Source organism: Mesoplodon densirostris, chromosome 10 (assembly GCF_025265405.1).
Source record: "Mesoplodon densirostris isolate mMesDen1 chromosome 10, mMesDen1 primary haplotype, whole genome shotgun sequence".
Classification (NCBI taxonomy): domain Eukaryota; kingdom Metazoa; phylum Chordata; class Mammalia; order Artiodactyla; family Ziphiidae; genus Mesoplodon; species Mesoplodon densirostris.
The window spans coordinates 75,893,100-75,905,898 of NC_082670.1; the positions used below are offsets into that span (position 1 = coordinate 75,893,100).

Consider the following 12,799-nt stretch of genomic DNA (forward strand, 5'->3'; position numbering starts at 1 on the left):
CTTTGCAAGCATTATGAAATCTCAGTACACATATGTCAAACCCTGAGCTTTTCCTTATAGATTGTGGCTGTGGGCGAATCCATTCCACGCATGCCTGAGGGGCTGCAGAATGGAGCTGTCAGCCTCCCCACACAGGGAGTTAAGGAGGAGTCGGCCCTCCTGGGGCACTGAGGCTACTTTGATGGAACAGAACTTTCCCTCCTGAGTAATCCTGTGCATGTAAATGTGGATGTGATATCTAGCAGTCCAGGGGTGGCAAATAAGTGCTTGAGGTAACATTTTTGGGCCCAGGTGGTCCCACCCAGCAACCCCATGGAGCCCAGCATGGCCTTAGAATCCTTTCCAGCCCAGTAGTCGAGACAGACAACTGGTGGCATCCTGCTAACATAATCCTAGTTGCTGTTCCTGAAGCAGATCCTTGCCATTCTCAGAAGTGACTGATAAGTCTGGAATACAAAGCCAAGGGCCAGTTTGCTGAGGGGAGAATTTGAATCACGCCCTAGGAAGCTACTGACTGAGCCCACCTACCCCTCCAGCTTCTACATCTTGATGTAAACTTGGTATTTTCTCCTTGTCCTTGTGAACATGGTAATTTTTCTACAGTGATAAAAATAAGCTCTTTATTTTTTAAAATGGACTTGAAAAATGACAGACAAATTATTAGGACACACTCAAACAGAAGTTAGGTTTGTAGTCTGTGCATTTGCACAGGAAACCCCTGGCATGCACTAGAAATATGATTAAGTCAGGGGATGGCACGGGCATTTTGTGTTTCTCAATTTGGGCATGTGGGTGATCCCCAGGTAGAGCTCCTTTTGATTGCCAGGTGTCTGCTGGGAGTGGCAGGTCAGCAGTGAGCTCATGTGGGTTATCTTGCTGAAACTTCCCCAGCAGAGCAGGTCCACTGGCTTAAGAAAATGAAGTACCTGGTCCAGAAGAAGTCCATCTGAAAGGGTAACAAAGGTTGGACCACACACTGGGACCAAGAGGAAACTGAATCTAATTTCCCGTTTTTTTTCTCTACTCTTCCATCACATTAGAGGCGGCAGAGTGCTATTATTAGCAGCTTATTCTTTGTTTAGTTCCTCCTCTGTCTTGAAGTTCAATTGCTCTGACTGACACAGTAAGTCCCTAAATTCTCAGGGCTGAATTGAAACATCTAAAACTCATAGAAGACTCAGAAAGTCTCTGGCACATGGTGCTTTACCTGGAGACCATCATGAGTTCCTCCTCCATTCCAAGAGTGGAACTATTATTTTCTACATCTTACTGAAGAAAAACCTGAATCTTAGTGAGGGTGTCACTTGCCAGAGATCAGTTTGTGAGTAGTAGAGTGGGGACTTGAGCCTGCATTGCCTGATTTCAAAGCCTTTTAACTCCTGTGTTCTTTTATTGCATCTTATTCTTCCCAGCCCCTTACCCTTCGTCAGCAAAGGAAGGGCCCTAAAAGAGACTTAGCTCAGACACAACGAACTTGGTAGAATAATCCGCTCACCCTTACCCAGCAAGACCTCTGCCTTTGTAGATCTCCATTGCCCATTGCTTCTCGGGGCCAAGGGCCACCAAGAGAAGAGGACAGCTTGCCGCCTGTCTGTTCTGGGAAAGCATCCTGGGGCCAGAGGTGAAGAAAGCAGGGCACTTTGTGCATGGAGCTAGCATTAATCTGGTCCATCCCCAGAATGGCACTATCAGTCAGATCTCGGACGTATTTGTCATGGCTGCTCCCCTGTTCAGAAGCTGCCCCCACAGGCCCACCCTCTCTTCATCGCTGGGCAGCTAGGGGAGAACTCCCTTTGATCTCTAGACTGGTAGCAGGAAAAGCATGACATTTCGTGGGCTTCCTCCTGCCCCTCTGCCAGGCTGTTGTTTGGACAGCCACATGAACAGAGCCCCTTGGTCACGCTGGCTTTAAAACATCCAGACTCAAGACAGAGGAGCATGGCATGGGAGAAAGTAGAAGTGTCATGGCCACTGCCTTCTCACTGAGGGATTCTCGGTCATAATGCAGAGGAGAGGATACTGGGACTCAGATCTGAGCAGATAAGCAGCTCTAAAAAAGGAAGAAGATGGAGAGGATGGAGGTGACCTGACCGCCATCCCACTGGACAGCTGGCCTTCCAGGGTCAAGAAAGAACCACACACTTGCCACGTTGGTTTATAGCCTTGATCTGCAACTCCACGCCCTGAATAAAAGGTGTCGGCCTGGAAACAGATCAGCTAACTTTTGAGATATGTCCATAGTTTAAAAAGTAGGACAGGTAGCTCTTGGGAGACTTTGACTCTTTTCTACTTATCCTCCTTCACAAAGGAAAGTTTTTGAGTCAAGTAATTCTGAATAGGGAACATTTGTCTTTTAAAAATATATTCGACTTCCCTGTAGTATAGTGTACTTTGATGTATTAAAATACAGCTTGCCCCACTCAGATTACTGCTTCGGTGCCTATTGCTATAAAATTAAACTATTCCTCGCTGATATTTTATTAAGCTCCACCAACATTTCACATGCAGATATCTCACAGAGCTTCGGGCCATATGTTTTATATGCTGTCAGGGTGAACTCTGACTTTAGTCCTTAAAGCCCCCTTCCCCTGTATCTTTATATAGTGCAGCATTTTCAAAAGCTTTGCTACAGGCTACACCCAAATTGTGTACTGGTGGAAGTAAACGTCTCTTGTTGTGTAGGTGTGAATACCTAAAAAGGCAAAAAAAAAAAAAAAAAAAAGGTTGTTTTATGAAAAGTTCTTGTTTCCTGGACATCACCTTTACATTTATTCTGTATTTGATATTATTATTTTTTCACCATTTTGGGGGGGGAGATGGAATTTTTTTGAAACCACATGCAAAAAAGGGTATGCATTTATGCACAATGAGATCAGCTCTCTAGCAGGGAGCTAAAGGTATCTGTATGTTTGCATTTTGAAAAATCGATGGGTATAGCCATAAATGCCGATCCTTTTAACAAGACTAACTTTGTCATTTAATAAGGGAGATTATTTCATAGATTTAAAACCAGTTAACACATTTAAAACTTGATAAGACAAGGCAATCCTGGTATGTTTCCTGTTCTCCAGTGATTAAAGCAAATCGAACGCTGAGACTAGGGGAGGTTTTCTCATGGTAAGAGTAATGCCATGAATGTTTCTCCTGGTAATGCAATTAGGAAATATTGGCCCCAGTTAATGTAACTTAAACAAAACATGTTGTCCTCGTCAAACTTGTTCAAGTTGTTAAACAGGCAAAGCCTTGTCCAAAAAGTTAAAAAACAGGGGCATATAGTGTTTCCATGGAAACTCTGTTAAAATACTGATTTGTGGATATGATCATAATCAGCCCCATAATCTAATATGACTGAATTAAATGAAAAAGAATCTCAGTTATGAAGTAAGCCCCCTGTGCAAGAGTGTTCTTACACATGCAGAAAACATATGGATCCTGAAGGACGTTATTTTCAAACTACTTATTGGCGCAGGGATGGACCGTTAAGACTTTGGGTTTTTTTTTTGTTTGTTTGTTTTTTTTGCGGTATGCGGGCCTCTCACTGTTGTGGCCTCCCCTGTTGCGGAGCACAGGCTCCGGACGCGCAGGCTCCGGACGCGCAGGCTCAGCGGCCATGGCTCACGGGCCCAGCCGCTCCGCGGCATATGGGATCCTCCCAGACCGGGGCACGAACCCGTATCCCCTGCATCGGCAGGCGGACTCTCAACCACTTGCGCCACCAGGGAGGCCCAAGACTTTGGTTTTGTCTGTCGCATTTCTCCCCCTTCATTCATTGTTCCTCTTTTTTTAATGCTGGAATGATGCGGGGGAGCAGTAAATAAAGTCTTGATGACATTTGGATTTTTTAATATGTATCATTGCTCCCCACACAACACTCCATATTGTTTTCATTGTCTTTTTTGATAAAAGAAGATAACCCATAATATTTAACCACTTGTGGGACGTTACGAGATTAGGTTTTATTAAGGTAATAATTTCTTCCCACTAATGGGATCTTGGTGGAAGATCTATTCTAACTGAATTTTAACGATTCAGCCTCAAATGAATGGCTTTGACCTCTAGGGGAAAGGGCCCATGCCGAGGATTGGGGTGCGTGTCCCTGGGACTCTGGGCAGAGACTTCAAGGACATGCGCTGGCCTCCCCACCACACAGTTCCACGGCTCAGTTTGCACCTGTCTAGGCTGTAGTAAAAATGGAAACTGCTCACCATGGGATAAACTTCAGTCTGGTACCATAGCAAAGACAGCTGTCTTTCAGCAAACTTACTTGATTTATTTGGCAGTTGTTCCGCCCAGAGACAGTCACGGGTGGTATTGGTGGGATCAGTTTCCTTTTCGAAAAACTATGTCCTTGGTCATGTACAAACTTCAAATGGGGTTTACCATGTGACTATTAGCAAGAGCCCGGCAATCATTTGCACCTTAGCTTCGCATCCTAGAGCATCTGTAGAAAGGCTCTCTGATAGGGCAGTGACATGCGAATGCATCCCCAAACAGGTGTGTCCATACATCTCACACCAGTGTAGTCCCTGGATGTGTGGGGCAGGGGTTCTGGCATGTCTGAGATTTACTTTTTGGACAGAGATGTGCCAAGCAGAGTCAGAAAAAGCTCAGAGGTTCAGACCCTGACCCAAGGAGCAGAGACTGACTTCTCCCTATGTTCTCCCATCCACCTCCCAGAGCGGTTTTGCCTTCCAGATGTGCACACCTCTTCTTATTTGGGCACAGAGAGGAATAAACAATGAGAAAAGTAGGTCAGGCCTGAGAATTGTGCCAGGAGCTTGAATCTGCTGATTATTTACTCCCCTTAACGTTTCACTTTTATTTATAATTAACTTGGGTTTATAGCAAAGTAATGTATGAACACAGTTTTTAAAAATTAAATAGTACTAAAAAGAAGCTTACAAAGAGAAAAAGCAGGCCCTTGACCCACCACTCCCCCTCCACTCCCAACCCCAAGTCCCACTTCCTAGAGGCAACAGCTTCCACCTCTTAGCAGCTCTATTTCTCACTAGCAAATTGAAATTACTGGGTTTTATTTAATATCAGAGATTACTCATTTACTTCCTTTAATACCCGGTACTTTGGATTTCTTACACCAGCTCTTCTTACCTTCTCATTATTCCACCAACACAGCTGCATACCTATCTCATAGTTTCTGATTAATTAGATAGTGATTATATTATTAGGCCCATGTATGTATATTCCCTACTGTGTTAAATTATATGCTATTGTGTGTTTTCTTTTTTATGATATTTTTCCCTGGACTGAAAAATCTGTGTGCCTTTTTATTTGCTTAGTTTTCCTCAACCCATCCCTATTTTTCCCCCACGTGTTTCATCAGATATCTCAAATGCCTATTATGACTATTTCCTAGATATTCAGTTTTCTGTTATTTCATCATTCTTTGGAGAGACCTTGCTCCCTGCACCTGCTGCCATCCTGTTCCAGTCTGGATAGTTGCTCCCCAGTCCTGCTGGGCAGCTAGGTTCCTAAGTTTTCCCTTCACCATTTTCCTCTGCCGTAACCCTCTTTATCCTAGAGCCATGTCTTCCTTTTTTTCTGACTTAATTACTCATTTTGCTCACATTCTCCAGTAGTTTTCTTAGAAAGGAAGAGAAAATGTTTTCAGCCCTTATCGCGTTAAAAACACCCTAATTCTGCTCCTATACATAATTATCATGTGGCTGGGTATAAGATTCTGCACTGGAGATCATTTTCCCTCAGAATTGTGAAGGCATTCCTCCATTTTCTTTTGACTTCCAGTGTTATTGTTAAGAAGTCTGATGCCATTCTCATTCCTTTGATATGACCGAGTTTGCCCAACCTCCATCCCAGAAGCTTTCAGAATGTACTCTGGGTCTCTAGTGTCCTGAAATACCGTGATGCTGTGGGTCCCCCTCACTCATTGTGCTGGGCATTTTGCAAGCTCTTATGATTTAGAAATGAATATTCTTCAGTTCTAGGAAGTCCTCTTATGTTATTTTTCCAAGTCTGTTTGTTTTATTTATTTTTCTGAGAGATTTTCTTTTTCCAACTTTTTTTTTGCTCTTAAACCTGTTTATTTTGACACCTTTCTTTTAAATTTCCAAGAGTTCTTTTTTACAGCAGCCTTTTCTTGTTCCAAGGACACAATATCATCTTTGATCTCTTGGAATATATTGTCTAAAGTTGTCGGGTTGTTTTCCTGCTGTTTGTGCTATTAACTTGAACTCATTTTTTTTCTGCTAGTTTCTGTCTTTCTTTTTCGTGTTAAAGGCTCCCCACAAATATGTGTGGCCTAAGTTCTTATTTAGCAGTGAGGCACCAAAATGCTGATTGAAAATTTCCCCACCAATGGGCTTTACTTTTGGGTGAATCGATGGGAACCCAGCCAATTTGGGGAATGGGAATATGCTAGCAACTCTAAGACTCACTATTGAATGAAAAAAGGTACAGAAGGGGAAGGAAGTAGAAGCAATGTGAGGGACAGAAGCAGTGTGAGGGATAGAAGCAATGTGAAGAACCATTAACAGCAGGAAAGAAGATGAATATAACCATTCCAGTGGATAAGAAAAATTAAAAGTGTAATTTAACAAAGAAGAAAAGCAGGTTTACATGCACTAATGCCTTGCTCCAGAATACCAAAAAATAATGACAGCAGCTATGTGACTTCAGGGAAACTGGCTCCAAACCTAGGAGAAACAAGGGTTTTGCCCAACATTGGAAAAACACCTTGCTTTGCTCTCTTCTCCAATGAATGCAAAGAATCCAATCCTTTCTTAAACAGTTGAAACAAAGGAACAGATAAAAGGTAAGAAAGGCAGCTTTGGAAGCAGATGCGGTTTATTAAAAAGAATCCCTGAGACTGTTTAGTCCCCAACTGAGATTGCTCTGAAGGAACAGAGCTCTAGGGTGAATGATCTTCAGCTGTAATTGTAATACTCTGTGGATAAAAATAGTTAAGCATTGTGAAAAATTAATCTGCCTGTGACAGTAGTGCATTTAAGATGATTAGAGTTATCTGGAGAGCCTTAGGCAGGGAATCAGCAGCTCTTTGCTCTTGCCTGCTCTAAGCAGTGACAATTCAAGGAGGATTTCAGTGTTTTGTTATAGGATCAATTGGTGAGAGGGGGAGGCGGGATAGTGAGATAGTTCCAAGGGGACTTTGTGGATCTGAGAACCTGTTGCTGGGGAGGGGACAGTAAATTGCTGGCAGAAGGGTCGCCTTTAATCCTTTCTGGAGCCCCATAAGGAAAGTGATCTTCCATTCTAGGGGTTATTATCAGACCAAAGCTAACAATTCTTGCATTCTCAATATGCACCAGACGCTGTGCTCTATCTGACTTTATCATCCCAGCTTTTACAACCAAGCAGAGGGAGGTTAAACGCCGCTGGATTCTACCCCTGAGCCCACCTCAGGGTTAGTATGTGCTGCCTCTTGACTCTTTCAGTGGACTAAAGGAACAGGAAGAGGGTAGAGTAATCTTTCAAGCAGTACTAAGGCAAACCTAAGAGACACAAAACAAGAAGCACAAAATGCTGTAGCTGGGGCTTGCTGGACAGGGAGAAAGGAAAGGAGTTGCAGAGTCAGGCTGGGCTACCCATGAAGGGTAGGGCTTTGCAGGAGTCACTGGGGCATTTTTGCCCGAAAACCTGCAGGAGAATATTGTGTCTGTGGTATAGCAGCATGGATCCACAGCATCCTGACTGCTAGATATCCCCCCAGATTGCCTGGTGCCCTGGGGAAGGACCCTACTCACAGTGTGGAGATGATAGAGACCTAACAGTATGTAAAGGGAGTCCTCACTCTGACTGTACCTCATGAAAATAGGAGGTCCTCAATCTATCAGCCAGGACTTGGTCCTAGGAACAGAAGCTACTCTAAGTATTCCAAGTATAAAGGACTTGAATACAGGGAATAAGAAGCTTTTACGATCACTGAAGGGTGGAAGGAAGTGGGTCAAGAGGCATCCATGCAGATGGCTCTTAAGAATTCACATGGGAGCTACTTCAAACTTCACATCTGCCAGCACATCTGCCTGCAACTGCCTCCAAAGCCACATGGCATCTGTCTCTTTGCTGCCTCTAAAACTAGTTGACAACTCTCTAGTTGACAAACCCTAAGCCAGAGCCACAAATGGAGGAGATTCTGGGAAATGCAGTCCTAGCTTTTCTTCTTCAGTGCAGGACAGGCCTCCTAAGGAGAAGGTGGTGGTGTCAACTTGAATATCACCCACCAATACCCTGGAACTTCCTATGACCTCAAGTTACAATGGCATTCTATTTGTACCACTATCCCACCCCCACCCCCCCACCAACATGCCCACTGTTTTTTGGTTGTCTTGATGATGGGGTAAGATAAGAAACTTTTAACCTGGGAAAGTTTAGGTATGTGTGAGCCTAGGGTCCATTCCAGGTGACCTCCTGAGATCCCAACAAGCTAAGTGGTTCTCTCACTGTATAACTCATACCCTGGCTCAGTAAAAACTGTAAGATTCTTGATAATTGCTCATGACAAGAAATGAGAATACTCCTGAAAGGTTAGCAACCAGGCCCTTCATGTAGATGCACGTGTTTGCCCTCTTCATTATCTAGTGTGGTTACTGAGAGCGGTTAAAGGGCTTTGAGTGTTCACCTGGTCTAGGAAAAGGCACCATGTTTCCTGTAAAGGTTCTACTATGAGCCCCAGCATGGTCATGCTGACCTGGCACCACTCAAGGATGGTCATGGTTGCGTGGGGAGCTGCATTGGGTAGATGGTGAGGCTCCCTAGGAAGGAGTACCAGGATTCATTAGTTATTCTTGACATGAAGTCAGGAAGGGCAGCATGAGTGCCACAGATCTGCCTTCCATGTCAGTGATTGTATTTGTCTGCAAGGAGGTGCTTATGTGATGAATCTCTGTACATGAAGATAAGTTGCCCACCTCCCATCAGAAGGAAACACCGACCTAGACTACAGCTGTATTTGTCAGGCTGCCATCCATTGCAAGCAACAAAACTCAAACTCGACGTCGCTTTAAGCAAAGTCAGTAAATTAAAGGAAGTTAATTATTTGATTGGTTGGGGTGAGTGGAAGTTCATTGTTTCTTAACTAAAAAGTCCAAAGCTATATCTGGCTTCAGATACAGTTGGATCCAGGGCTCAGCTGAAGTCACCAGGGTTCTTAGTTTCTTGTTTCACTTGTCTTTGTGTCAGCCCAGTTCTCAAGCAGACCCTGTTCATGCTGTGCCTCCAGCACTCATCTGATCAGCTTGGCAGACTCGGTGGAGAAAAGCCTCCTCTTTCCTGAAAGTTCCAGTTCAAAGTTCTGGAGCTGGCTCTCACTGGCAAAGCGTGGGTAGATGGCCATCACTATGATGGAGGAGGGGAGGATGCATTCCTGTGCCTGTGGGGTGGGGGGCAAACCCTATGCAAACCATATGGACTGAAATTGGAGGCAGGACATATCCCTAAAGGAAATAGTGTGGGTGTGGGTAAGGGGAGTGGGGCTTTTCAACCCCTCCCCCCAAAAAGGGACATATATGCCCAGCTGGCAGAAGCAACAGCTGTATGTTATTCCAGCCCAGCTGGAGTTAGAATCAGTCTGGGCCATCTCTGAATCATCTCAGTCAATTTCCTAGCTTCTTTGGACTTCTAGTTACTCATTTGTGTAATAAGTAGGTTGGGTTCAATGGTCCACTCCACCATTCCAGCTCTAAACTTGTGCTAATCTGTCCATCTGTGCCACAACCAAATGGACTGCGCTGGGATCAGGGTCCATTAGCAACATTCTCAGCAAGTGGATGGGTTACTTATTTCAGGCCTCCTTGTGCTGTAAAGCAGCAGAAAGCAGCCTGAAAAATCTCCCAATGTTTTTGGTCAGGGTGTGAGAAAAGTTCACAGTGAGTTTTGAAGGGACACACTCCACAGAAGCAACCATGGTCTCTGCCACAGACAGATCCATCCTATTAGATCCTAGATAGAAGACTTCTTTTGCCTGCAGTTCTCTTGGAAAAAGGGCCCCCGCCAAACTCATCTGGTGTGCTGTGCTCTGGGTAGAAGTAATTGCTTTTATGGGGCATTATTCATGTCTAGTCTACCTGAGGGCCACCTCAAATAACGTTTCTCTAGCTATTAAAGGCTTTATCACGCATGAAGCCTCTCTAGTATTTTCCTTTAGGGGAAAAGAAAAAGATTCCTCTTGAAGTTTACCACCTCCAGCGGCAATTTGCTGCCCATTTCAGGGCCATGTTAAGTGGTTGGCACCTGAAAAAAGGGCAGTCTTTTTCTTTTAAGTGTAGCCGGAAAATGGGAGTCGTAAGTGAAAGTAGGGAACCGGGAGAAGTATTTCCATGCGGCTGAGGTAGCTTTCTTGTTCTGTTGTGAGCTGGCAAACTTCAACATGCTCAAGCAGTGTTTTGTCAAATTTCTTAAATGCTGAATGTGGCACTGTCCCAAATGAATGTAGATGTTATTTTAGTGCTAGGAGAGATTTATTTTAATGTACAGTTGCAGCCACTACAAAGGCCCCTTTTAATCTACTGGGAGCTCTGTTCCTTGCTCTTTTACTCTCTGCAACCCTCCTCCCCATTCTAGGGAAAACTGGTATATGCTGTGAAATTGCAGAGTATTCCCTCCTTCCCTCTTCATCTCCCAAGGCAGTGACATAAGTGCTGACAATAGTTATAATTAAAATGCTTTGTGAAAGAAAAAGCAATTTGCAAGGCTTCGTTCCCTTGCACAGCCTGCCTGGAATTCAGAGACACCACTGCTTGATAAAAGAAAACGTACCAGCAACAGAGCCCACTTGCCCAGCTCCAGACTCAAGCAGAGCAGCCCCAAGAGAAGCATTTCTTTATCTAGGAAATGCTTCCTGGATAGAAAGGAAGCAAAGAAGGAGCTGTTCCTTTACTGCTCACCTCCAAGATGGGAAATCCATCCATTGAGCTGAGCCTCAGGTACCAATATCTTGCACCTTGGTGGAGGCCAAAATAAACGGGAAGGGAAGCACAGCGGAAGCCATGGCGACATGTGAGGTTTGGCCCAGCCAAATCTATGCTTTCAAGGCAAGACGAGAGAGGGGAGCCACAGACAAAAGCAAGGAGTTTGCAGGGGTGGGGTGGGGGGCGTATATGCTTAGGGGGTGCTCACCAGACTCACTAGCAAAGGAGAAACTGAAGCCAGGACAGTTTTCAGTCCTCTCTTACCCAAGGATCCGTCTTCATAATAATTTGGAATATTCCCTTTACTATCCCAAAATGAGATGCATAGAAATTATAACCTGTTGCCCTACATGCTGCCAAAAAAAAAAAATCTATAGAATGCTCCCACTATAATATCAAGAAATAAAAGCAGAGTAGTTTATAAGAGGATAAGGTATATTTTAGTGTGTAAATGTTTGGGCAGAACTATAAGAAGAGACAGAACGAAGAGGCCAGAAGCTTGCATGGAATCTCTGTAAATGCAATAGCTGCTGTATGGGCCTCTCAGCCACAAACCATGCCTCCTTGGTGATGGGATTCTCTGAAATAGTCAAGTTTCAGGCAAAACAGAGTGTATTTGTCTCTCTTTCACAGGACTGAGGTTACATTTTTAGAAATTTTCATGTGCAAGACATACTTTGTATTTAGATGTAGAACAGAATTCAGTTCAAGGCCCAGCTATGGATCATGCTTTCCAAGCACATCAATACCAGGCAGAGCACTTGAAGCCCTGAGGGGCATGGAACCATTCTTTGTTGGGGTCTGTCTTGTGAATTGTAGACCTTCCAGTTACTGTGACAATCAAACTACAAACTTCCAAAACAGTCCCCTAGGGGGTGATGCAGCCCCATGGAGAAGCATGTAGGAAAATGGGCAGCAGGCTCCTGAGTCAGGCTTGTGGTCTCTAATCCCAATTCCATCAAGTTCTAGCAGTTGTGTGGCCCTAGTTAAGTCACTTGACCGCCTGCAGCTTATCTTTAAAATGGGAAAAACATCTTCTCTCTGAGATTGCTGAAAAGTTAAGTGGGATAATGTTAGTTGGGTGCCTGGCCCACAGTGTGTGCCCTGTGTGTCTTCTGTTATTGGGACCAGCTCCTGCAGCCCTTCATGTCCTGGGCCATTTCTTCTCTGTTTTCTGCTTCCTTAGAGACAAAGGCTGTTTTCTTTGCTCTGAGGTGGGTACGGGTTTCCTCTGGGCCACTGCCTTGTTTCCAAGGAGGCTTCTCTCCTGTCTTCTTTCTTCAGAGAGGGGCAGCAAGCACGAAGGCCTGGAGGCATTGAAAGATGCCAGGAGCCTCTGAGGAACTCTTTTCGGCCTGCAGGAAACGGATCAGTTCACAGGAATTGGAAAGAAAAATTAAAACATAAAGCAAAATGTATGAGAAAATATGTAGATTTACCAATCTCATATTAAGCAAAGTGTTAGTCTTTTCTACAGGGATAGGCTTATTAAATACATATTCTTTTTGAGTAATTTTAGGTGGCTCCCTTTAGCTCATTCATTTAGATATTTGTTTTTTAATGTCTCTGAAGTCATGAAGATCTGGGTTCAAATCCGAGTTCCTCCAGAGTCGCTCCCAGCTTCTAAACCATGTGGTTGACCTCTAGGTTGACCACTCAGAAACCTTCATATCCTCAGAATTAAAACAGAGGTGACAGTAACAGTATCTACCTGTGAGGATTTTATTGAATCTTCAGATTTTACAAACTCTCAGCAGAGCTGCAGATGTTCTGGGTAGTTGTGATTACACCAGGTCCACCTTGTTTAACTTTTAGCAAAAAAGATGAAATATTCCACAGTGGTTTGAAACCCAAGGTCCTTGCAGGTAACATGGAATCTACAAGGAGTCCAGGCCAGG

The 12,799-nt window shown here is 44.1% G+C and overlaps 2 protein-coding genes across 2 annotated transcripts in view; one reads left to right on the top strand and one right to left on the bottom strand.

Annotated features, from left to right (window-relative positions):
• The window catches only part of LRTM1 (leucine rich repeats and transmembrane domains 1), a 32,599-nt gene extending 23,892 nt beyond the window's left edge, over window positions 1–8,707 (bottom strand). The window contains exon 1 of the mRNA XM_060110318.1: window positions 8,634–8,707. Coding sequence (XP_059966301.1) covers window positions 8,634–8,707 — 74 coding nt within the window. The remainder of the gene's footprint in view (window positions 1–8,633) is intronic.
• The window catches only part of CACNA2D3 (calcium voltage-gated channel auxiliary subunit alpha2delta 3), a 794,881-nt gene that overhangs the window by 683,012 nt on the left and 99,070 nt on the right, over window positions 1–12,799 (top strand). The gene's annotated exons all lie outside the window — the stretch shown is intronic.